The 23,107-nt window shown below is 43.6% G+C and overlaps 1 protein-coding gene and 1 long non-coding RNA gene across 2 annotated transcripts in view; one reads left to right on the top strand and one right to left on the bottom strand.

The window, feature by feature from the left end:
* Window positions 1–1,870: 1,870 nt before the first annotated feature.
* On the bottom strand, window positions 1,871–15,723 carry LOC113903502. The gene is made up of 2 exons (XR_003514144.1): window positions 14,863–15,723; window positions 1,871–2,584 (listed from the first exon to the last, which is right to left on the bottom strand). It is a non-coding gene; the product is annotated as an uncharacterized LOC113903502 (long non-coding RNA).
* A 2,022-nt stretch (window positions 15,724–17,745) lies between these two features.
* The window catches only part of RAB18 (RAB18, member RAS oncogene family), a 28,889-nt gene continuing 23,527 nt past the window's right edge, over window positions 17,746–23,107 (top strand). The window contains exon 1 of the mRNA XM_027559703.1: window positions 17,746–17,999. Coding sequence (XP_027415504.1) covers window positions 17,848–17,999 — 152 coding nt within the window. The 5' untranslated portion in view covers window positions 17,746–17,847. The remainder of the gene's footprint in view (window positions 18,000–23,107) is intronic.

Genomic DNA, 23,107 nt, shown 5'->3' on the forward strand with positions numbered 1-23,107 from the left:
CATTTCAGTTTCATTCAATGCTATTCTTGCCCCTATGTGCTGAATTTTTCTAAGTTCATAGTGGCTTCTCAAATACCTGCCTCCCTGTTTTCTCTTAGAAGTTGTCAACTGGGGGGAAAAAAAAAAAGCACAACCTAAAAATTGAGTTATGTTTTATTCAGCAGATACCCTGAGGACTTCAAGCCTGGGAGACAGGACTCTCAGATCACTCAGTGAACACTCCGAGGAGGTGAGGAGACAGCCAGGATAGACAGCAGTTTTTGCAACAAAGACCAGGTAGTTGGAACTTCAAGAGATTACTGGTAACTAAAGAAAATCAGACAACTTAAGGTAAATAATTTAGCTCTTTTTTTTTGTATGCTATGCTATGCTAAGTCACTTCGTGTCCAACTCTGTGCAACCCCATAGACAGCAGCCCACCAGGCTCCCCCATCCCTGGGATTCTCCAGGCAAGAACACTGGAGTGGGCTGCCATTTCCTTCTCCAATGCATGAAAGTGAAAAGTGAAAGTGAAGTCCCTGGGATTTTCCAAGCAAGAGTACTGGAGTGGGGTGCCATTTTTTGTATGGGAAGATGCAAGAGTTTGGGCTCGCTGAAATCACTGCTTTGATCTGCACCTTAGCTAATGGGGCCAATATCCTATGGTTTCTCATCCTGAGTCTCCTTGGGATACGTTGTTGAGGTGGGGGACAGGGGGTGGCTGCTGCAGTTGACCACTAGATGGCAGGCATCCTTTTTCCAATTGAGTTCCCTCAGGGTTCATTGTCATTGGCGGTATTATGATGACTTGATGACTTCAATATCCTTTGTTCACTGATATGGCAGGCGACATTTTTTCCATGGACAAAGTAGATGAAATGAGAACAAAATAGTTTTATTTTTTCCCCAGCTGAAGCTCTCCTATTACAGGAGGTAGTGAATGAATCCTATGTCTTTGAAGCTATGAGTTTACAAAGTACAGTAGCAAAAAGGAGTAACAGGATAACTCTTGAGTTGTGTTTCTAGAAGTTGTTGTTGTTTAGTTGCTAAGTCATGTCCAATTCTTTGCCACCCTATGGACTATAGCCACCAGGCTCCTTTTTCCATGGAATTTTCCAGGCAAGAATACTAGAGTGGGTTGCCATTTCCGTGTCCAGGGGCTCTTCCCAACCCAGGGATGGAACCTGTGTCTCTTGTGTCGCTTGCATTGGCAGGCAGATTCTTTACCACTGAGCCACCAGGGAAACCCATTTTTAGAAGTTAGACGGTGCATATTTTTATTTCAGCAGCTCTCCACTGCTGTGGAAATACTACATTCTTGGTTTTGTTCTTCACACTTATAAAGCTAAACTGTAATTTTGTAACTATATATTTAAAAAAACTGTAACTTTAAATAGCACTAAGAGTTCACTGTGAAACTTAACTCCCATGAAAACAAACAAAAATAAAACTAAAACTACCTTCAAACACATGAACACAATAAAACCCTCATCAAAATGACTTCCTGTAACTGGAACAAATATGACTCTACATTCTAAGAAAGTAAAAAAGATCTGTATGTTCTGTTGAAAATAATCACATTGAACATTTGAGTAAGAGGAAGTTAAGGGAACTACAAATCCTTTCAGGGGAGAATAAATAGCTAAGAGAGTTAATGAAGGGTAAGTTTATGCATTCAGGCCAGGATATTGCTAACTTAGAACAAGCTGTCTTCAAATGTTTAAAATAATCATCCTGGAAAAAATAAATTAAATCACTGTAATATGGTTTAAATTAGAGTAGTAGAGTAAAATTAGGCAAAAACAAAATTATATATTATTTTAAGGTTAATTGAAAAAAATCCTTCCAGGATGATTGATTACAGTATGAAAATGACTTTTTAGGAAACAAATAATTTTCTCAAAGATTTTTATAAGACTGCTCCTTTCTCGGCTTGGAGAACACCAATGAGTTAAAGTCTGTTTGTTCTGGTGAAGGATTTTTTCCCCTTTTTTGCATCCCTACTATGCCAGGCTGGAACCTCCAGTTCTTTGCCACTGAGATGAGGAACTCAAATGAAGAGAACTTGAAGGAAAGGACCGTAAGGTAAACTTTACATGTTTGTGTACAGAACTCCAAGAACTTCAATCTGGATCCTAAGCTCTTAATAGCCACATAATTTAGAACAAGACACTCAAACTTTATAGGTCTGTTGCTTTGATCTGTAAGCTAGGGATAAAATTACTTATCTTGCCTACATCATTGGGTTGTTAAAAGGATTCAATAAATAATGTGCTATGAAAATACAAAGTTAAGGAGAGGATCATTATTACTTCAGGACAACTCCAGGCTGCCTGTTTCACCCCACTTTCTCAGCATCCTTTGTCCTGATCCAGCTCTGGTCTTGCTGTTGGAGCTCCAAGCTCTATCACTTGAGCCAGTCATAGGACAGCAGCAGTAGTAGTCTTGAAGCCACACTCCTTGGATGGGATTCAAACCTGCTGCACCTCAGATGAGACTTGAACTCACAATCCCTGGGCTTAAGAGAGCACTTGAACCAACAGTCTTCTGATTGAAACTGCATACCTGGTCTCAGGACTTACTGAAGCTCAGATTCTTTATGTTTCTGCAAAGAAAGAATTCATTCAGAGGCAAAGTGACAGGTAAGAAGTGCACTTAACAGTATAGGATGCTTGTGAGAAATACAAGAGGGCAGGCAAGTGGGTAACGCACCAAGAGCTGAGTGGACTATAGTTTTATAATCAAGGGAAAGTGGAGAGGGTGAGAGTCTTTCATCATTTTTGGAGTCTTTCATCATTAATTCCTTCTTCCTCATTCTTGGAGTCTTTCATCATTAACTCCTCCTACACATTGGGCAAGGGAGTTTTTGACCCTGTTTGGCCCAACCAGGACTGTTTTGGGGCTCTAGAAATGAGCAAAAGGGCGGTAACATATACTAAAACATGATAAGTTATCTCAGGGTTCAGGTATAATGCCACCTTTGCCCTATGTTTCTGCTCTTAATACATGCAAAAGAAGCCTCTTCCCAAGGATCATTAGCATGCAGACTTCAATGGGCTAGATGTAAGTCTCATTCCATCATTGTTTTATTGTTTGGGGTCATGTCTCCTGCTTCTGCTGCATGATTTTGTTGCTAAGCAAACCTGCTTTCTTGAGTGATCATTATACAGATTCTCCCATACTTTTCTCTCTACTTGTGATTTCTTAGTGGGGTTAACTATTTAATCACCCCCTTTGTCCATTTAATCTGTCCCTATCAGTCTGGACAATTGGAGATGAAGAAGCTGAACAGAGCAGTCCTAATAGCTAATAGCTAATAGCAGTCCTAATAGTTCCTTGTAGCTCAGACAATGAAGAATCCGCCTGCAGTGCAGGAGACCCAGGTTTGATCCCCGGGTCGAGAAGATCCTCTGGAGAAGGAAATGGCCCACTACATTATTCTTGCCTGGAGAATCCCATGGACAAAGGAACCTGGCAGGCTACAGTCCTTGGGGGGTCACAGAGAGTCGGACATGACTGAACAACTAACACTACACTACTGAATGACTCAGTTACCACCGGTTACCAGCTATGCTCTGTTAGATTCACAACCAGAAAGAACATTCCTGACAATTATTCTCTAATAGTAGAAATGTTTCTGAAGAATTTTTTTTCTAGCTTGGAGTCCTCTCATTCTGATCTCTAAAAATGAAGACCTGGGATTTTTGTTATCAAGCGCAACTCTTCACTCTGGTAGAGAAGCCATCACCTTCTCTACCAGAAAGAGCTCCATCCTCATAGTTGAATCATGAAATGAGTAGGGGATGGTGGAATTTGGTCTACTGAGTATTGTTAGAGATAGGCAGCGCTGTTCAGGCCTACGAAATGGTGACATGTTACAAAATAAAATATATCCTCTAGTGGGTTGTGGAAGAGTGTCTAATGGCAGTGTTTTCTAGACTTTTCTGGGCAGAACACAAGCTTTGTATTGGTATTACAGGTAAAGAATTTATATGCCTAAATATATAATTACAGGGGTCAATTTAGAAAGGAATTTTCCCATTCATTATGAGAGTTCACAGGCCTAGGAAGGAATACATTAAGGTTCAGGAATGTTAATAGGTACTTGGGCATCAACAAAGTTGAAATCAAGACTAACCAGACTAACTTGCCTTACTGTTAAAACAAGATTTCTCAACAGTGGTGCTGTCCACATTTTGAACTGAATAATTCTTTGCTGTAGGTCTGTGTCCTGTGTATTGTAGGATGTTCAGCAGCATCCCTAGCCTCTGCTCATTAGATGCCAAAAGCATCTCCTACTTGTGACAACCAGAAATGCCTCCAGATATTGCAAAGTCCACTGGGAAGCAAAATCAATCCTGGTAGAACACCACTAGACCATTAATTTCACTTACTGCATAAAAATACTGTTTTTACTTCTGGAAGTTTTCTCTCCTAAAGTAATATACTTTACAAATAATCAGCAAATGTTAGTTCTCACTAATTTAACCAACAATGTTTATGACTTTCTCTCTCTGTAATTGCTAAATCGTGTCTGACTCTTTGTAACCCCAGGGACTGTAGCCCACCAGGCTCCTCTGTCTGTGAAATTCTCCAGGCAAGAATACTGCAATGGGTAGTCATTTCCTCCTTCAGGGGATCTTCCCAACCCAGGAATCAAACCCAGGTCTTTTGCAGGGCAGGCAGATTCTTTACTGTCTGAGCCACCTTTATGACTTTACAAGTTACAAAATACTTGTAAAAAATACTTCTACATACAATATTATGAGGTGAAAGAAGGAAAGGAGGTAATGTTTCCTGGGTATTTACTATGTGCCATTTGCTACAAATACATTTTGCTACAAATACATGTGCAATTTGCCATTGTTTCAAATACATTCATCTACTTCAGTTCAGTCAGTTCAGTTGCTCAGTCATGTCCGACTCTTTGCGACCCCATGAATCGCAGCACACCAGGCCTCCCTGTCCATCACCAACTCCCAGAATTTACCCAAACTCATGTCCATCGAGTCGGTGATGCCCTCCAGCCATCTCATCTTCTGTCGTCCCCTTCTCCTCCTGCCCCCAATCCCTCCCAGCATCAGGGTCTTTTCCAATGAGCCAGCTCTTCGCATGAAGTGGCCAAAGTATTGGAGTTTCAGCTTCAGCATCAGTCCTTCCAATGATCACCCAGGACTGATCTCCTTTAGGATGGACTGGTTGGATCTCCTTGCAGTCCAAGGGACTCTCAAGAGTTTTCTCCAACACCACAGTTCAAAGGCATCAATTCTTCAGTGCTCAGCCTTCTTCACAGTCCAACTCTCACATCCATACATGACCACTGGTAAAACCATAGCCTTGACTAGATGGACCTTTGTTGGCAAAGTAACGTCTCTGCTTTTGAATATGCTATCTAGGTTGGTCATAACTTTCCTTCCAAGGAGTAAGCGTCTTTTAATTTCATGGCTGTAATCACCAATCACCATCTACAGTGATTTGGGGGCCCCCCCAAATAAAGTCTGACACTGTTTCCACTGTTTCCCTATCTATTTCCCATGAAGTGACGGGACCAGATGCCATGATCTTCGTTTTCTGAATGTTGAACTTTAAGCCAACTTTTTCATTCTCCTCTTTCACTTTCGTCAAGAGGCTTTTTAGTTCCTCTTCACTTTCTGCCATAAGGGTGGTGTCATATGCATATCTGAGGTTATTGATATTTCTCCCGGCAATCTTGATTCCAGCTTGTGCTTCTTCCAGCCCAGCGTTTCTCATGATGTACTCTGCATATAAATTAAATAAGCAGGGTGACAATATACAGCCTTGACGTACTCCTTTTCCTATCTGGAACCAGTCTGTTGTTCCATGTCCAGTTCTAACTGTTGCTTCCTGACCTGCATATAGGTTTCTCAAGAGGCAGGTCAGGTGGTCTGGTATTCCCATCTCTTTCAGAATTTTCCACAGTTTATTGTGATCCACACAGTCAAAGGCTTTGGCATAGTCAATAAAGCAGAAATAAATGTTTTTCTGGAACTCTCTTGCTTTTTCGATGATCCAGATCTTGGATAATTTCTATAGGAGAGTTATTTCCCTACATTTGTAGATCAGGAAACAAGCTTACAGATGTTAATCTTTTCCTAGAACTCTAACTTAGCATCTTGACTTCAACTTTTACTTATCCCACATAACAGCTGCCAGTGAGACACTGATCTCTTATACTTGAGGGTGAAAATAGCAGTTATAATCCATGTGTTAGAATTAACTGTCACGTTAAGGGCTCACTTCATTTTTTTATGGTGGTGTCACATGGAGAAGGAAATGGCAACCCACTCCGGTGTTCTTGCCTGGAGAATCCCAGGGACAGAGAAGCCTGGTGGGCTGCCGTCTATGGGCTTGCACAGAGTCGGACGAGACTGATGCGACTTAGCAGCAGCACACTTTTACAGCGTAAGAGTCTGGCCTCAAATCACCAAGTTGCAGGCATGTAGCACCCCACTCTAGTACTTTTGCCTAGAAAATCCCATGAACGGAGGAGCCTGGTGGGCTGCAGTCCATGGGGTTGCTGGAGTCAGACATAACTGAGCGACTTCACTTTCACTTTTCACTTTCATGCATTGGAGAAGGAAATGGCAACCCACTCCAGTGTTCTTGCCTGGGGAATCCCAGGGACAGGGAAGCCTGGTGGGCTGCCGTCTATGGGGTTGCACAGAGTCGGACATGACTGAAGCGACTTAGCAGCAGCAGCAGCAGCATTAAAAGAAAATTCAATTCAGTGTCCTGCAACAGGCCAGTTAACCAAATCATCCCACACTCCCCCTGGATCAGTTTGTAACACTAGAGGGCAAGTGTAACTAGGGTAGCAGATGTTACTGGGGATTTGCAACAATGGAAGGGGTTTTCATTGCAGCCACATGAACAATTGAGCATTAAATACTAGATGCCTCTTTTCTCAAAATTCCTTTGGCTGATGCATCTCAGAGTTCATCCCATTCTTCCTGGTCATCCTTTCCCCGGTCTTCAATCTGCCATCACACAGGTTAATCAGTCCTGTCCCTTGGGTATCCCCTCGTATTCTCCGATTCTCCAGATCCTTTCACCTTTGGCTCTCTCCTAAATTAGATTTCCTTCATTTGCAGAGCAATTAGCTTTCCACTTCCTTCTCAGGTTGGGGGCCACCTTCCTGGTGGCTCAGATGGTAAAGAATCTGCCTGCAGTGCAGGATATCCAGGTTCGATCTCTGGGTTAGGAAGATCCTCTGGAGAAAGGAATGGCTTCCTACCTAGTATTCTTGCCTGGAGAGTCCCAGGAACAGAGAAGACTGGCAGGCTACAGTCCATAGGGTCACAAAGAGTTGTACAAGATTGAGTGGCTAATACTTTCACTTTTTTACTTTTCTGCATATTCAAAGATGCATCTGTCACTCTGCCAAATGGAAACCCGTCTCCTCAGGAGCTCACCCTGTGCAGCTCTGAAGGACTCGAAGTCCTTGCACTGTCCGTGTGTCCTGTGTCCCCAAACCACCCCCATTTTCCTCCTCCCAAGCTCTGTGAGCCGAAGAGTTCAACACAGACATTTGTTTTCCCATCGATAAGAATTATCTAGCCACCCCCATGCACATAATGAAAGGAAGCAACGGTCATTTGGTTTTCATTTTTTTAAATACTTTGTTTTGAAGTATAAAATACAAACTGAAAACAGTGCACACTTTATACATATATATCCCAATTAATTTTTATAAACTGAACACACTTGTGTAATCAACACCTAAAACAAGAAACAGAACATCACAAGCTTTCCAGAACCTCTTTGTTCCCTCTACCAATTTTTGTAAATGACAGGGTTTGTATATGCCAGCATGTGCTTTCTATCCAAGAGCATTGCAGTGAGGAACTTGGTTTTATTGCTGTGTTGCATTTGATCAGAAGTTTACCATATGAAGCAGAAAGGTTCACATTATTTGCACACAAGTTACTGAGCATGTAGTGACTGTGTTAATATTGTGGTTTAGGGGTTCAAGAGGACAGAAAGACCTCCTAGGTCTTCTTCCTGGGGTCTCCTAGAGCCTCAGTCTTCCCTTGGTGGGGTTCTCTCCTAGTTACCCAAGAACTCCCCAATGTCTTTGAGTTCTATGAGTGTTATCTCTTCTGATAAGTGATTACAGCTCTTCCAGCAGAGCTCACACTAATTCCATGTGAAACTATTGCTCCCAGAATCACCACCACCACCACTTTACACTGTCTCAATGCACACGAGACCCTGAACTTGTAGAATTCTCTCCCCCACATGAATCTCATCCCTGGAAGCCTATGAGAATTATCTGAAGAATTACTACCCTCCCCCAGCTTCCTTTGTGGCCCAGCTGGTAAAGAATCCGCTTGCAATGCACGAGACCTGGGTTCGATCCCTGGGTTGGGAAGATCCCCTGGAGAAGGGAAAAGCTACCCATTCCAGTATTCTAGCCTGGAGAATTCCATGGACTGTATAGTCCATGGGGTCACAAAGAGCAACTATCATTTTTCCCAACCCCCAAAACAAAAATCATGGCCACCCCAAACCAATGATATCAGCATCTCTTGAGGGATAGGGTCCAGCATCAATAGTGTAAAAATTCCAGGTTTCTGGAGGGTTGGAAAGCATTGCAGCTTCTCTACTGGAGAAGTTGGAGCTCCCTTCCATTTCAGTTTGAGGCATCTCAGAAACTACACTAATGTTCTGAAGGTGACTAAACATGCAGACTAAACTTGATTCCCTAGCCACCTTTCAAACATAGGGTAGGGCATTTTTTTTTTGAAAGCAAGGGTTTATTTAATACTTAAGTTATCAGAAATTGGCAAAATATCTCCATTATCTCCCTATGGAAGGATGAGCTTAAAACTGTTTGCCTTGGGCCCAGTTTCAAGGCTGGGGCTTAAAGGTAAATTTATCAAGTGGTATACACTTACTTCCAGCAAAAACATCTCTTTGATCATTCTGAGCAGATCACTCAATGTATTCTCCTAGCGTTCAACAGAGAAAAATATTAGATTAAAAGGAACATGAAGGGCAACTGAAATGAGGGGGAAAAGAAAAGCAGCATGTAGAGACGAGGACAGAAAGAAAAGGTGGGGATTTCCAATTCCTTTCTTTGAAACTTGTGAAGAAAGATGTAACAGGGGTCAGAGGTATTTGGGGCTAAGTTCTTATCTGTATATGAGCCCCAGGCCAGAGTGACAAATCACCTCTGAGATGCTTTCCCACCACTGCCCATCCTTCAGTTACTGCATCACTCAAGTGGTGGAGGCAGGATACAGTTCCAAGAACATCTTCTGGACCCAACATGTCCTATGGTAGAGAAAGCCTCCAGAGAAAGCAGGCGCATGATGACATCAACCGAAACAAGGACTGATTGTTTTCTGTGAATGATGTCCTCCATGACCCTGTCAGTGCTCACACCTCTCTCTGGATGCTCTGAGCTGAACTTCCGGGATGAGCTCTTTCCAGCCAGCCACCTGCAGCAAACCCAGTCTCCTCACTTCGCTGTCCCCCTCCCATCACCACTGACCGCTCACAAGCTACCAAAATGAAGCTGGTGAGTGACTGATACTTGTTGACAGTAAAATCGCCTTCAGAGACAAAAGAGAGCCACTTGTTTCCTGAATGGGTCAATTAAGGACTTTCTGGTTGACAAGTAAGGGAAACTCAAACTCACCCTGACTTGAGAGAAAAAAGACACACTAGCAAAATACCAGAAACACCAGAGCGAGAACGATAACTACAGTATTTGAAGTGAGCTACAGCTCATCTCACCACGTAGTTAAATCTCCAAAACATAACACTGAACATAACTGAACGTAAATATAACTTGATAGGGTCAAGAGGAAGAACTGTCTATACAATTTGATAAAATTATACAGTTATAAAAAATATGTTAAAAAAAAGAAGCTTAAGGATAGATAGGTAGTAAAAAATATAATATCATGTGTGGGCATGATGAAGCCTGAATTTATGACAGAAACTGTCTCTGGGCTGAGAGGTGGGATCAGAGTATCTCAAATCTGTCTTTAATCCTTTATTTTTAAGACATCTAAAGTATGGATGCTTAACAGATTTGATTAAGCTGGCTTTCATCATACAATTCTCTACTCATATCTCTATGTTTAAAGTATTTCATGATTTTCTTTAAAAGGAGGAACTACTGGCTTACATGGCTTCCCTGAAAGGTCAGTTGGTAAAGAATCCATCTGCAATTGACCCTTGGTTGATTCCTGGGTCAGGAAGATCCCCTAGAGAAGGGATAGGCTACCCACTCTAGTATTCTTGGGCTTCCCTGGTGGCTCAATGGTAAAGAATCCACCTGCAATGCAGGAGACCTGGGTTGGATCCCTGGGTTGGGAAGATCCCCTGGAGAAGGGAAAGGCTACTCACTCTAGTATTCTGGCCTGGAGAATGCCACAGACTGTATAGTCCGTGGGGTTGCAAAGGATCGGACACGGACACCACTTAGTGACCTTCACTGGCTTATGTAACAGAAGTAATTGGCTCAATCATCTTGCTCAGGAGCTTTTTGTTTCCATATCTTGGTTCTGCTTTCTTCTTCTGGGTTCTATTTCTTATTCAAATTCCTTATTCCTTATTCAAGCTGCCAGTAGCTGCACCCCCATGTCCTAACCTTTCAGCATCTCTTGTAAAATGGATTTCTCTCTTCTGAAAATTTCAATAAGAGTCCTAGAATTTCATCCCACTGAATCGTGACTGGCCATGAACTAACTCACTTTGACTAGGGGAGTGAGCTGATTAGCTCAGCTTTGGTTGTGTGCCTCCTCCTAGAACTGGTGATTTGGAGATCAGCTTTTCCCAAATGACATTAAGGGAGGCACTTCATTAGAGTTTGAGCTTCCCTGGTGACTCGGTGGTAAAGAATCCATCTGCCAATGCAGGAGACGCAGGTTCAATCCCTGGATTGTAAAGATCTCCTGGAGAAGGAAATGGAAACCCACTCCAGTATTCTTGGCCTGGGAAATCCCTTGGACAGAGGAGCCTGGCAGGTTATAGTCCATGGGCTTGCAAAAGAGTCAGACATGAGTTAGCAACTAAACAACAACTTTCTGGAGGAAATTAGGAAAGTGCTAACAAGAAGGGGAAATTGTTTAGGGGTAGTCAGAAACAGCATATGTCTACCACGATAAATCTGCCACAAAAAATTGCCTGCATGTGTGCTATTAATATATCTATGATTATCTTAGGACAATGTGTCGTGCTCCTTCATCTCTAAGTGAAAGTGACTTACAGGAAAAGATAAATCAGTCTCACTTAGGGATATATTTATATGTGCAAACTCACAGATGAAGTGCCAGAAAATATAATTGAACAGAAATAGAGGAATAATTTACCAAAATCAGTTAACATTTACCATGGCATAGAATAATATAACAAAATCCATTATTGCATCACATTGATAAGCTATGGTGAATAATAAACAGTAGGTAAAACTCTATAGATAGTCCTATTAAAATTGTTTAGTTGCAAAGTCGTGTCCAACTGTTTGTGACCACATGGACTGTAGGCTGCCACACTCCTCTGTCCATGGGATTTCTCAAGCAAGAATACTGGAGTGCATTGCCAATTCCTTCTTCAGGGGATCTTTCCAACCTAGGGATCAAACCTGAGTGTCCTGCATTGGCAGGCAGATTCTTTACCACTGACCAACCAGGAAAGCCCCCTATCAAAATGAGGAACTAGAAAAAGTAACCCACATTATTATCATTATTATTTTTTTTCTGAAATGCTACTCAGTGCATTAAGCACATATAAAAAGTATCATAGATAGAAGGTGGGAGAATTTTTATAGCAATAAAAGACCAAAACTAACAAAAGGGAACATATTCAGTCCAGTTTATCAACAAGGAGAACCTGATCTAAAGGACAAGGATACAAGCTTGCTTTGGCACGAGGACAGTGGGAGTACAGATACAGAGTCAGGTTGTTCTCAGAATTATCTCAGAACTAGAGAGGAAGAACAACCAGACTCAGTCTCCTGGAAATGGGGTTGGCGGGGATGAAGCAGGAAGCAGGTCCAGCCAGCTGGCTAGATAGCCAGAAGACACTAACACCCTAGCATTGACAGTAGGAAAAGCCTGAGCCCTCAGGCCTTTCAGGTCAAAGAGAGTCAGGTTGGGGCCTAGTCCTGCCACGTTCTCTGTGTGTCAATGACTCTGGTGTACTAGAACTGTAGATACACCTAACATAAGCATGCTCAAGTGAAAGCAAAGGGCAAGAGGTTTTGATGTGGTGCTGGGCTGGCAGCCTACTCCTAAATGGACGCTCCTTTGACAATATAACTGGACTGAGAAGTTTTCTTCTCGTGAGACGAGTTTGGACAATGTCCTCCATGTGTATCAAAAATGTGAATTACATATTATAAACTCAATCTATTTATGAAAGACATTCTGTTGAAGTTTGAGCTTTTGACAAAGGTGGTCCTCCTCTTACTCAATAGTGCTAGCCCTGTGAATAGAGAGCCAGAGATTCCAAACTCCAAAGGTCAAGGGATCCAGTTTCAGGTAAGAGGGAGTAAGTATATTCTACCGTTTCCCTCCCACTGAATGAAGTTATAAAACTTGGAATGTATATTTGGAGCAGCTATTTGAGGACTCTGAAAAGTAAATAGTTCCCAGGTGCTGCAGTGGTAAAGAATCCACCTGTCGGTGCAGGAGATGCAAGAGACCCAGGTTCGATCCCTGGGTTGGGAAGATCCCGTGGAGTAGGAAATGGCAACCTGCTCCAGTATGCATGCCTAGAGAATCCCATGGACAGAGGAGGAGCCTGGCGGGCTGCAGTTCGAGGGTCACAGAGCCGGACACGACTGAGCACGTGACACACACGGCATATGGCTTGGGGAAGACCTCAGGTCAAAGGGCCATGAAGTAAATATGTCAGCTCTCACACCACTGAGGTAAAGGTGAGTTCCTTCTCTGGACTTCATTTCTTCCCCTTCTCCCTAGATAGGAAGCAACAGCAACAGAAATGGATCCAGAATTGGAAACTGTAACTTGGTATTGGTCAATCAACCCTACAGCTTGGGTCTGACTTGCTATCTGGAATACAGCCATCTGCCCCCACCCCTACACCCCTATTACCCAGGTCTCTTTGAACTATTAAGTAGGAAAGAAATTAACATCTTTCTTATCTGAACTACTGTATTCTGAGGTCTCTTTATTATAGCAGCTTAGACTGTACTCCCTATGGGCTTCCCTGATAACTCAGTTCATAAAGAATCCGCCTGCAATGCAGGAGACCCTGGTTCGATTCCTGGGTTGGGAAGATCTGCTGGAGAAGGGATAAGCTACCCACTCCAGTATCCTTGTGCTTCCCTTGTGGCTCAGCTGGTAAAGAATCCACCTGCAATGCAGGAGACTGGGGTTCAATCCCTGGGTTGGGAAGACCCCTGGAGAGGGGAAAGGCTACCCACTCCAGTATTCTGGCCTGGAGAATTCCATGGACTATAAAAGTTGGATACAACTGAGCAACTTTCACTTTCTTTCACTTTAGCCTGTACTCCAGCTTACATATTCCTAACATGATCAATGGATTCTTCAAGGAGTAGGTGCTTGTTATGTTTTGCTCTTCAACTCAGTTACCAAGATTAATAAAATGCTGAGTTGGAAGGGACGTAGGAGAGTTTACTGTAAGCTACTTGTTCTTTTGAGGCTAGGCTTAAGGACTGAAAAGCACAGTCTTGTGGCAGTAAGCCATTTTAAGACCCTGGAAACAACCCCTTAGTATTGGTTAAGATTCCTCCTTAACCTGCCCTTCTCTTCACCTATGCCAGTTCTCTGATCTACTCTGGTTGTCACCATTTCAGTGTCCTGCTCCCTCCCACCCACTCATGTGGCCTCTCAATGCCTTTGTGCTTCACTTTCTCTTTTATTTCTTTGGCTGTGCTGTAACCCTCCTCTTCTAATACAGCGTTGATGTGCACTGTCCTTTTATTGATTAACTTCTGGGCTCGATGCTGAGAATCTTTAAATCAGAAACTATAAATACTCTTTCTAGTGACCAGTCCCAACCTTAAGCCATCCAGGAGCCTACAGAGTATTGCCTCATTAGAACAAAAGACGTGCCTATTGCCTAGGAAATCCCACAGGGTTGGGTGACTCTCTGTAAGGGGCTCGTATTGGTCTCACCACTCAGGAAGTTACAAGCGGTTTAAGAGCTCTGTATCAGGAACTGTGGGTGGAGACCAAGCATGTATTTCTTATTATGTCACCTTCCCAAGTCTTTACTTTTACATGAGGAAACATGTCAGAAAGACTAAGTGACTTGTCAGTAGTTACAGAGTCAATGTGTAGCAAAGCCAGGACTAGAATTCAAGTATCTTCACAGGACAAGAGTTTGGCCACTCTGTAATTTTGCTTCCAGGTATATCCATACTAGTTTATCTCAATTTTAGATTCTCCTATTACATTGATTAAAAAGTCACAATTAAGTTTACATTAAAAAAACAAACTCACCTCTAATACTATATTCTCTGTTGAAATACTTTGCTAGCTTATCTTTAGTTGGCTTTTTGTACTCTGAGTTATTAGCCATGGGCACCACGGTTGTCTTACTATTCAGTCTGAATTTTAACTATTCATTTAGTATGACTTCAAGAAAATCTACTGCCTGCCTTGAATCGTGGTCCATCTATTCTGCCCCATGTTCACATATCAGACAGCTCACACAGCATTTTGAACTGAAAATATTATCAACATGAAATATCTAAGAAGCTCTAGTCAGTGGTAAAAAATGAACATAATGCAAGTATCTGCATAGCCCAGAACTCATACCCATTGAATCAGTATTCTCCAAAGTCAAATTCTCTTCCTTTCTGGATTGTTGATGGTTAAAGGATGAAACTAGAAAATAACCAGAGGAGTTAGGACTTACCTTCCTATAATCAGGAACGGGTGAAATAAATTCTTCCAGTTCAGCTGAAGTGTGCACAGCGATGATGCTAATAGGCGTAATGGAGCCTATTAGGACAGCTGCACTCCGTTCTCAGCCCCCAGTCTTCTGACCCAAGGGAAACCACTTCAACCCTGTGAGGCTCTGTCTCTTTAATTGTAAAGTGGGATTATTAGGTGTTCAGTTCACAGTGAAGATGTAAAGAGACTGGCGGTATCAGTCAGGGTCCCAGCAAGGAACAATCCAGTTCAGATGTCTCAAGACACTATCATTAAGGGGGCTATTTACAGCATTGTGGTCAAGGGAGGGCAACCAGCAAAGGATAAACTCAGAGATGAACAGAGTAGGAAGTCTTCCCCACTCTAGACCTGAAGGGGAAGAGGCAGGAAATAGTGCTACCAGAGCCCAGACAGATCAGGGGCCATGGTGGGAGCCACATAGGAGGAACAAGTAACCAGACCTGGGAAGTCAGATGCTCCCCGTGGACTATGAGCCTGTTAGGAAAGCAGAAGCATCATTGGTAGGCTGCATTCTGTAGGAGAGCACCCCAATCTCACCAGATACCATCAGGATATAGTGCCTGCTGGCACTACAATGGAGCCTGCATTAGGCCCTTCCAGTCTTACCAGCCCAGCTGCTTCTGGGTGGTGGGCTATGGTGGCAACATGGGTGAAGTCCAAGAGTGCACATGAGCACACCTTTTGTTGAAGAATGAATCCCTGAGTAGGAAGTGATATTGTGTGTGTTGTAACAGATATAGGGTCAAATGAGAATGAGATGGTTGGATAGTATCATCGACTATTCAGTAGACATGAACTTGAGCAAACTCTGGGAGATGATGAAGGACAGGGAAGCCTGGCATGTTGCAGTCCACAGGGTTGCTAAGAGTCAGACATGACTGACTGAACAAGGGTCAAATGTAGAATTAAAACACAAGACCATCTTCCCAGGCTCAGGTATACTGTCCCGTGGGCCTTGAAACAGCACTGTCTGCATCAAATAACAAAGCCTCATCTGGCTCCTCCAGCTCTTGATCCTGACCTCTCGTCCTAAGGGCTGGAATCTCATCCAAGGGGCCAAAGGGGCAGGCCAGCTCCCCACTCCTCAGACTCTCCCTCTCACCCATCTCTCCCAAGACCCCAAGTGTTAGTTGATCAGTCATGTCCAACTCTTTGCGACTCCATGGACTGAAGGGCACCAGGATCCTCTGTCCATGGAATTCTCCAGGCCAGAATATTGGAGTGGGTTGCTGTTCCCTTCTCCAGGGGTTCTTCCCAACTCAGGGATCGAACTCAAGTCTTCTGCACTGCAGGCAGATTCTTTCACAACTGAGCCACCAAGGAAGCCCCCAAGTCCCCAGGACCTTATCAATACAACTAACAAAGGAACAATCTCCTCCTTCACTGCAAACCAAAGTTCCCGTGCACAACAATGGAGGTAGGAAGATACCCGGAAGGTAGGGTGTTGTTCTGGAATCTCTGCTTAGCCAGGGGCCAATGGAGTTTATGGGGAGGGGAGGGGAGGAATGCTGTAGGACTCTTTCTCACCAGTAGCACCTGAGCTGTAGCCACAAAGGCCTCTCATACTTGGGTAGGAGCACCCCTGGACAAGCTGTGACTCACAATGCTCATGCTGCCACCTGTTCAGAGCATGCGAATTCTGCAAGCAGCATTTCTAAGTCTTCTCTTCCCTGATGCTGAGAGGAACAGAAAAAGAGGCAGAAGAGGCAATGGTCCAAATTTGATCATTTTTTCCCCTTTGCTGACCTGGCCCCTTCTGAACCTGCTGCTGCTGTGGGAATGTTTGCAGACAGCACAGATTTAGGGCGCCCTCCCGTCACACTTCTAAGTCGTTTCATAATTACAATCCCTTCCTCCAAACTAGGCTTGCTCATGCTGCTGCTATGCTGCTAAGTCACTTCAGTCGTGTCCGACTCTGTGTGACCCCATAAACGGCAGCCCACCAGGCTCTCCTGCCCCTGGGATTCTCCAGGCAAGAACACTGGAGTGGGTTGCCATTTCCTTCTCCAATGAATGAAAGTGAAAAGTGAAAGTGAAGTTGCTCAGTCGTGTCCCACTCTTAGCGACCCCATGGACTGCAGCCTACCAGGCTCCTCCACCCATGCGATTTTCCAGGCAAGAGTACTGGAGTGGGGTGCCATTGCCTTCTCCGAGGCTTGCTCATAGGTCATCCCAAACTTCAAGTCTTAAAAATGTTCTCTTATGACTATGAGCTTCCTTGATGGTTCAGGCAGTGAAGACTCCGCCTGCAATGCAGGAGACTTCGGTTAGATTCCTGGGTGGGAAGAATCCTCTGGAGAAGGGAGAGGCTACCCACTTCAGTATTCTTGGGATTTCCTGATGTTTAGACGGTGTAGTAAAAAAAAAAAAAAAAAAAATCCGCCTGCAATGTGGGAGACCTGGGTTCGATCCCTGGGTGGGGAAGATCCGCTGGAGGGAGGAGGGCACGACAACCCACTCCAGTATTCTTCCCTGGAGAATCCCCACGGACAGAGGAGCCTGGCGGGCTACAGTCCACGGGGTCGCAAAGAGTCGGACACGACTGAGCGACTAAGCACACAGCATACACGGTGGTTGGAACTAAAATTAAGATAATCATGCCTTCACGCACAAAACTTCCCACTGCAGTGCAGCTGTTCTGAGAAGCTACTGAAATAAAAGAGCACTATACGCCCCTAACTCACACCTCTTCCAAGCACCAGGAAAGGACGGTTACGTTAACTTGAGGCAGGAGAAATACTCTTCAGAATTGCGTGAAACCGAACCAGGGCTCTCTTCCTCTGCGCTTGCGCAGGGGAAGACGGTCCCTCCCCGGAAGGAAGCCCGGTCCTCCGGGTTTTACGCAGACGCAGAGCTCTACCTCCGGGCGGAACTGGGGCGTCCCGGGCCCCTGCAAAAGCTAAACACCCGGTGTGAAAGGAAGGTGGCCCCGGGCGGGGCGGGACGCATGCGCGGCAGCACGCCCCGGGGGGGGGAAGGGCTGAGGAGCGGAAGGGGCGGCCGGCTGCTCGCGGTGCGGAGCAGGGTCAGGATGGACGAGGACGTGCTGACCACCCTGAAGATCCTCATCATCGGCGAGAGCGGCGTGGGCAAGTCCAGGTGAGACGGGTCTGCGAGCCGTGACGACAGTGGCGGGCTCTCCTCCTCCGTGGCGGCTTGTTTCTTGGGGCCCCGGCGGGAACGGTAAACGGCGGCGGGCCGGGCCGGGCCGGGCCTGGCCGGGGCGAACTCGGCTCGCGGCCCCGCGGCCTCGGCCCGGCCTGGTTCCCTGGATCGCGTCCCCTGCTGTCGCACCGGGAGAAGAGCGATTCCGAGGGCGCCGCTGGGCCGGCCGGGTCGCCGCCGCAGAGGCGCCTAGGGCGTGGCGGGCGGGTCGGGGCCCGAGTCCCGCGGAGGGAAGAGGCCTCCCAGCCCCAGGGATCGAGCTGCCTGTCACCCCGCGAGCGGAGAGCTTGTGACTTGACCATCGTGGGATTTCTGTCGGGCTTTCTCTAAATACGTGAAGTTCTGCACAGGAAGTTTCGTGACGCCATAGGTCACATTCCTGGCCTATTTGGGTGCACCCCGTAGCCAATTATTCTTTTTTTTTTTTAATGAGTCAGCTGTGAAAGAACTCGTAAGTCTTCTGACTGCTTAAATAATTCACTTTGGTCTAAGATGCAGGAGCTTAAGCTATGGGCCACTTTTGAGAATCCAGTGTAATTGTTGTTTCTTGCTCTGCCACGTCATATAGAGGTAACGAAACACGTTAGTATGTGTCTTTTCTTTTTGACGGTTTTTGCTGGGGGCGGGGGGCGGGTAATAATGTTGACAGTAGTTAAAGTTGAGTATTAGGGAAGACGTGGAGCCTGCTGGGTGTTGGGCAAGAGCTCTGATTTCATCCAGGTCTTAGAGCAAAGTTCTCCAGGTGATGTTATCCTTGTCATCCGATTGTGAGTAGGGTTAGTAGGGTGTGTCCCAGGCTGCTTTGATCTTTAAATGAGATCCAAATTCCAGAAGCTGTAAACAATTTCATATTTTAGCTATGCCTCCTTATAAGCTTATCTTTCAAATTACTTCGTGAGATCTTATTTTTTTTAAGATATTTAAGCATTTGAAATCTGTAATGTGTTCTGCAGCTTTATGTACTTTTAAAGCATGACAGTATATTTTCATAGTTTCCCTCTTTTGATGTACTTTGTGTATTGGAATGAGGAATTTGTACGTAACAAGGAATAAAGAAATGAAACACTGCAGACTAAAAAAAAATAGTATGTGTGTGTGTATGTCTTATTTAAAGGGCTGAGTAATATTTTCATTATCACTATCTAGTATATGTGAGAGTTAAAAAGTTAAGTAATACGTAAACATTGTCTTAGGAATTCCCTGGCCACGTGATCTTTTTTTCTTCTTGAGATGTGACTCTCGTTTAGGTTAAGGCATATGAAATTGCTGATTTTGAAGTCAGGAGTGGTTGGATGTTGTTTTGTGTGGTTCAGCCCAAAACATGATTGGTTGGTGCCTATTCTAAGTGTATTGGAGGGATGATTGAGTGAAGCTCGCTTTGTCATGCCCCACTCTTTGCAACCCCATGGACTATACAGTCCATGGAATTCTCCAGGCCAGAAGACGAGTGGGTAGCCCTTCCCTTCTCCAGGTGATCTTCCCAACCGAAGGATTGAACCCATGTCTCCTGCTTTGCAGGTGGATTCTTTGCCGTCTGAGCCACCAGGGAAGCCCAAAGTAAACACTCCTATTGTTGTTATTGTTCTGTAGTTGCTAAGTCACAGTGAAAGTTGATATTCTTTCTCTGGAGTAAAATCTGTTAAGTGGATTTATTGGTTTCCTTGGTCCCCTCCTGGCAAACAAATTTATTTGGAGCTTATCTGCTCCAATTTTAACACCCTTACCTCTTTGAAGAAAGGATTACATTTAGGGAGAAAGTTACCTTATCTTTCCAGCTGGATATACATTACTGGTGGACATGATATGCTCTGGAAAAAAACTTGGAACGCTTATCTTCCTAGATAAAATGAGAATAAATGACTCTTTAGAAGCCTGGGCTTCCCTCATAGATCAGTCAGTAAAGAATCTGCGTGCAACGCAGGAGACCCAGGTTCAATTCCTGGGTTAGGAAGATCCCCTGGAGAAGGAAATGGCAACCCACTCCAGTATTCTTGCCTGGAGAATCCCATAGACAGGGGAGCCTGGCGGGCTACAGTCCATGGGGTCGCCAAGAGTCGGACGTGACTTAGCAACTGAACTACTACTTAGAAGCCTATGCTTTTTAAGGGGCTTCCCAGGTAGTGCGAGTGGTAAAGAAACCTGCCTGCCAGAGCAGGAGACACAGGAGACTTGGGTTCCATCACTGGGTCGGGAAGATCCCTATTCCAGTATTCTTGCCTGAAGAATTCCGTGGACAGAGGAGCCTGGTGGGCTACAGTCCATAGGGTTGCAAAGAGTTGGACATGACTGAAGCCATTTAGTGTAGCATGCTTTTTAAGGTGAGTTAGTACAAAAACATTTGACATCAATACAATTCTACAGGATTGTTCTAACCAATAGTTTCTATTTCTCTGTAAATCTAGAATTAATGAAAGTGAGGCATCACGTATGTTGTTGAGAAATCATTGCGCAACAAAGGAGATCTTAACTCACTCAAACTAGTGGGTTATTTTTCCAGTTTATTTTATACTTAGAGTTAATCAAACATGTGAGAGCAGCCAGGAGACCAGAATGATGAAGCTGGTGCTGCCACTTGTGTGACCTTGTGTGTGACACTCAGACACTCTAGGCCTTCATCTCTTTGTTTCAAAAGTGAGGTTGGAGTAGAAATCTCTCAAACCTATCTAGTGTTAAATGTGCAGTATTCTTTGAGTCCATGGCTAGCGCATAGTGAAGTAAAGAAGTAGCAAGGTGTTTCAGAACTGGAAGGGATTATAGAGACCTGCTGTTATTTACTTTGCTGTCCCTTCTGTGTCTCTTACATCCCTGTCCTTTTTGACCAGTTTCATTTGTAAACTGAGAAATGCACCTTAGTGATAATCACACTGATTAATTATAGATTTGGTCTCCTCCAAGTGGAATGGCAGGAGTTATTCCTTCCATCTACAGCTCAGTATTTTGCTCCTTAACTGTTGAAAATGAAGGCTTAACCATACATGCTTTAGAACGGTGTTGCTTAATCATTTTCGGGTTGTGGATTCCTTTCAAAATCTAGGAGAGAAGTAGACTCCCTACCTAGAAAAATGCACATGTAGAATTTAGGATACATTTTCATCTGACAGTGTACCCATGGCTAAGATCTGCTCCCTTATCCTCAGAGCCTATATTAAAATTTGTTGTTTTACCTCCTTGCCTTTCCTGACAAAATACCGTTAATGACAAGTGATGTTTTAAGGATTAGTAATTATATAAGAAAACCCCCTGGCTCAGTATCTGGCTCGTTGTCCAAGTTCAATGAATAATAGCCCATACTGTTCTTATCAATTATGTTATTGTTATGGTATCATTACCACTAGTGCTAGGTAAGGGTCTACATTTTTGTAATATTTTCTTTGGTGACATGAGTATAAATACACAACTTTTCTATTCTTAAATTATGAGTAACTGAAATTTTTTGGCTTCCATAATTTGAAGTTTAATGTTGGGGAGAGAAGAAAATTTTTATGAGTAGTCTTTTAAGATTCTTATTAGTGCTGTCACCTAATTCATGTTGGAATTAAATAAAATTAGTTATAGTTCAATGTTAAGTAGAAAAAGCTCCAATTTGATTCTTTTGTCTTACTTTGCTTTTGTCGTGCTGGTTTTGTGATCACCAGAAAGCAAAACTGGGAAAGGGAGAGTTAGTCCTTCAAATTGAATTAATGACACTGGGTTTGGAAAGTGCCAGGAGGCCATTATGTTTTGCAATATACCCTGTGGACAAAAAAAAAAAAAAAAAATCTTTAGCAGCAGTAATTACAGTCTATAGAAATAGTCATACATTTTTTTGTCCCCTGAAATTCAGACATAAGATAGTTATTGTCTTGATTTTATTAATACAATTAAGTCAATAGAATGGTGTCATCCTACTTAGGGATAATGTGAGGGGAGATTTATTAATTTTATAAATCTAAAAGCAAGGAGATCAGACCAGTCCATCCTAAAGGAGATCAGTCCTGGGTGTTCTTTGAAAGGACTGTTGCTAAAGCTGAAACTCCAATACTTTGGCCACCTCATGCGAAGAGTTGACTCATTGGAAAAGACCCTGATGCTGGGAGGGATTGGGGGCAGGAGGAGAAGGGGACGACAGAGGATGAGATGGCTGGATGGCATCACCGACTCGATGGACGTGAGTTTGGGTGAACTCTGGGAGTTGGTGATGGACAGGGAGGCCTGGTGTGCTGCGGTTCATGGGGTTGCAAAGAGTCGGACACGACTGAGCAACTGAACTGAAAGGGCTTTAATAAAAACTTAGGTTTTATTTTTGAAGAACTTCTAATAACTGACATTTCTGCCTTATATTAAATAAAATAATTCTGGAAGATAAAATCTTGGAATACTTTTGTGATTATCTTTTCCTTTCATTTCATGCCTTCCTTCCTTTCTTTACCATTTCCTAGGTGTACTCCTTCATTATCCCTTACTATAATCATGGCAGTTGTCTTCTGTTGATTTTCTTAGGGTTTTTTTTTTTTTTTTTTTTTTTGCTGGCGTTAACTTTTCAAAATATAGAGCAGTTCCTGCCATTCCTTTCTTTGACAGCCTTTGGTAGCTGCATATTGCCGACTTGTTTCATGTGCCTTACCCAGCATTGCCAGAGGAAACCTACTTCAGCCAGCATGTGACCTTCAGCCCTTACTTTTATTGTATCTCTTCTTCCCACTTGGTAATAGACTACTTGTTTCAGAATGCTTGATTTCACACCTTTCTGTTTTTACCTGAATTCGGAGTGGATGAAGCATTAGATTTCTTAAAAATTTAATTTGTTGCATTCCAAGAGACTTCCTCTTCCCCTTTTGTCCATGTCGGTTAAAGCATTACATGTTTGCTAATACCATTTTCTCAGAAGAGCATACCAGTAGTTATATAAAAAAAAAACAAAAACCTCTTTTCACACTTAGGAAATGGAGCATAGGAGATAAGTTTTCTAGTAAACTACTTTGCTTTGGGGATTCTTTAATTGCCTTTCCAATAATATAATTCCTCTGAATATACCTGCAATGAGGCCATGTTTCTGGAAGCTG

The sequence above is a fragment of the Bos indicus x Bos taurus genome, chromosome 13 (assembly GCF_003369695.1).
Source record: "Bos indicus x Bos taurus breed Angus x Brahman F1 hybrid chromosome 13, Bos_hybrid_MaternalHap_v2.0, whole genome shotgun sequence".
NCBI classification, from domain to species: domain Eukaryota; kingdom Metazoa; phylum Chordata; class Mammalia; order Artiodactyla; family Bovidae; genus Bos; species Bos indicus x Bos taurus.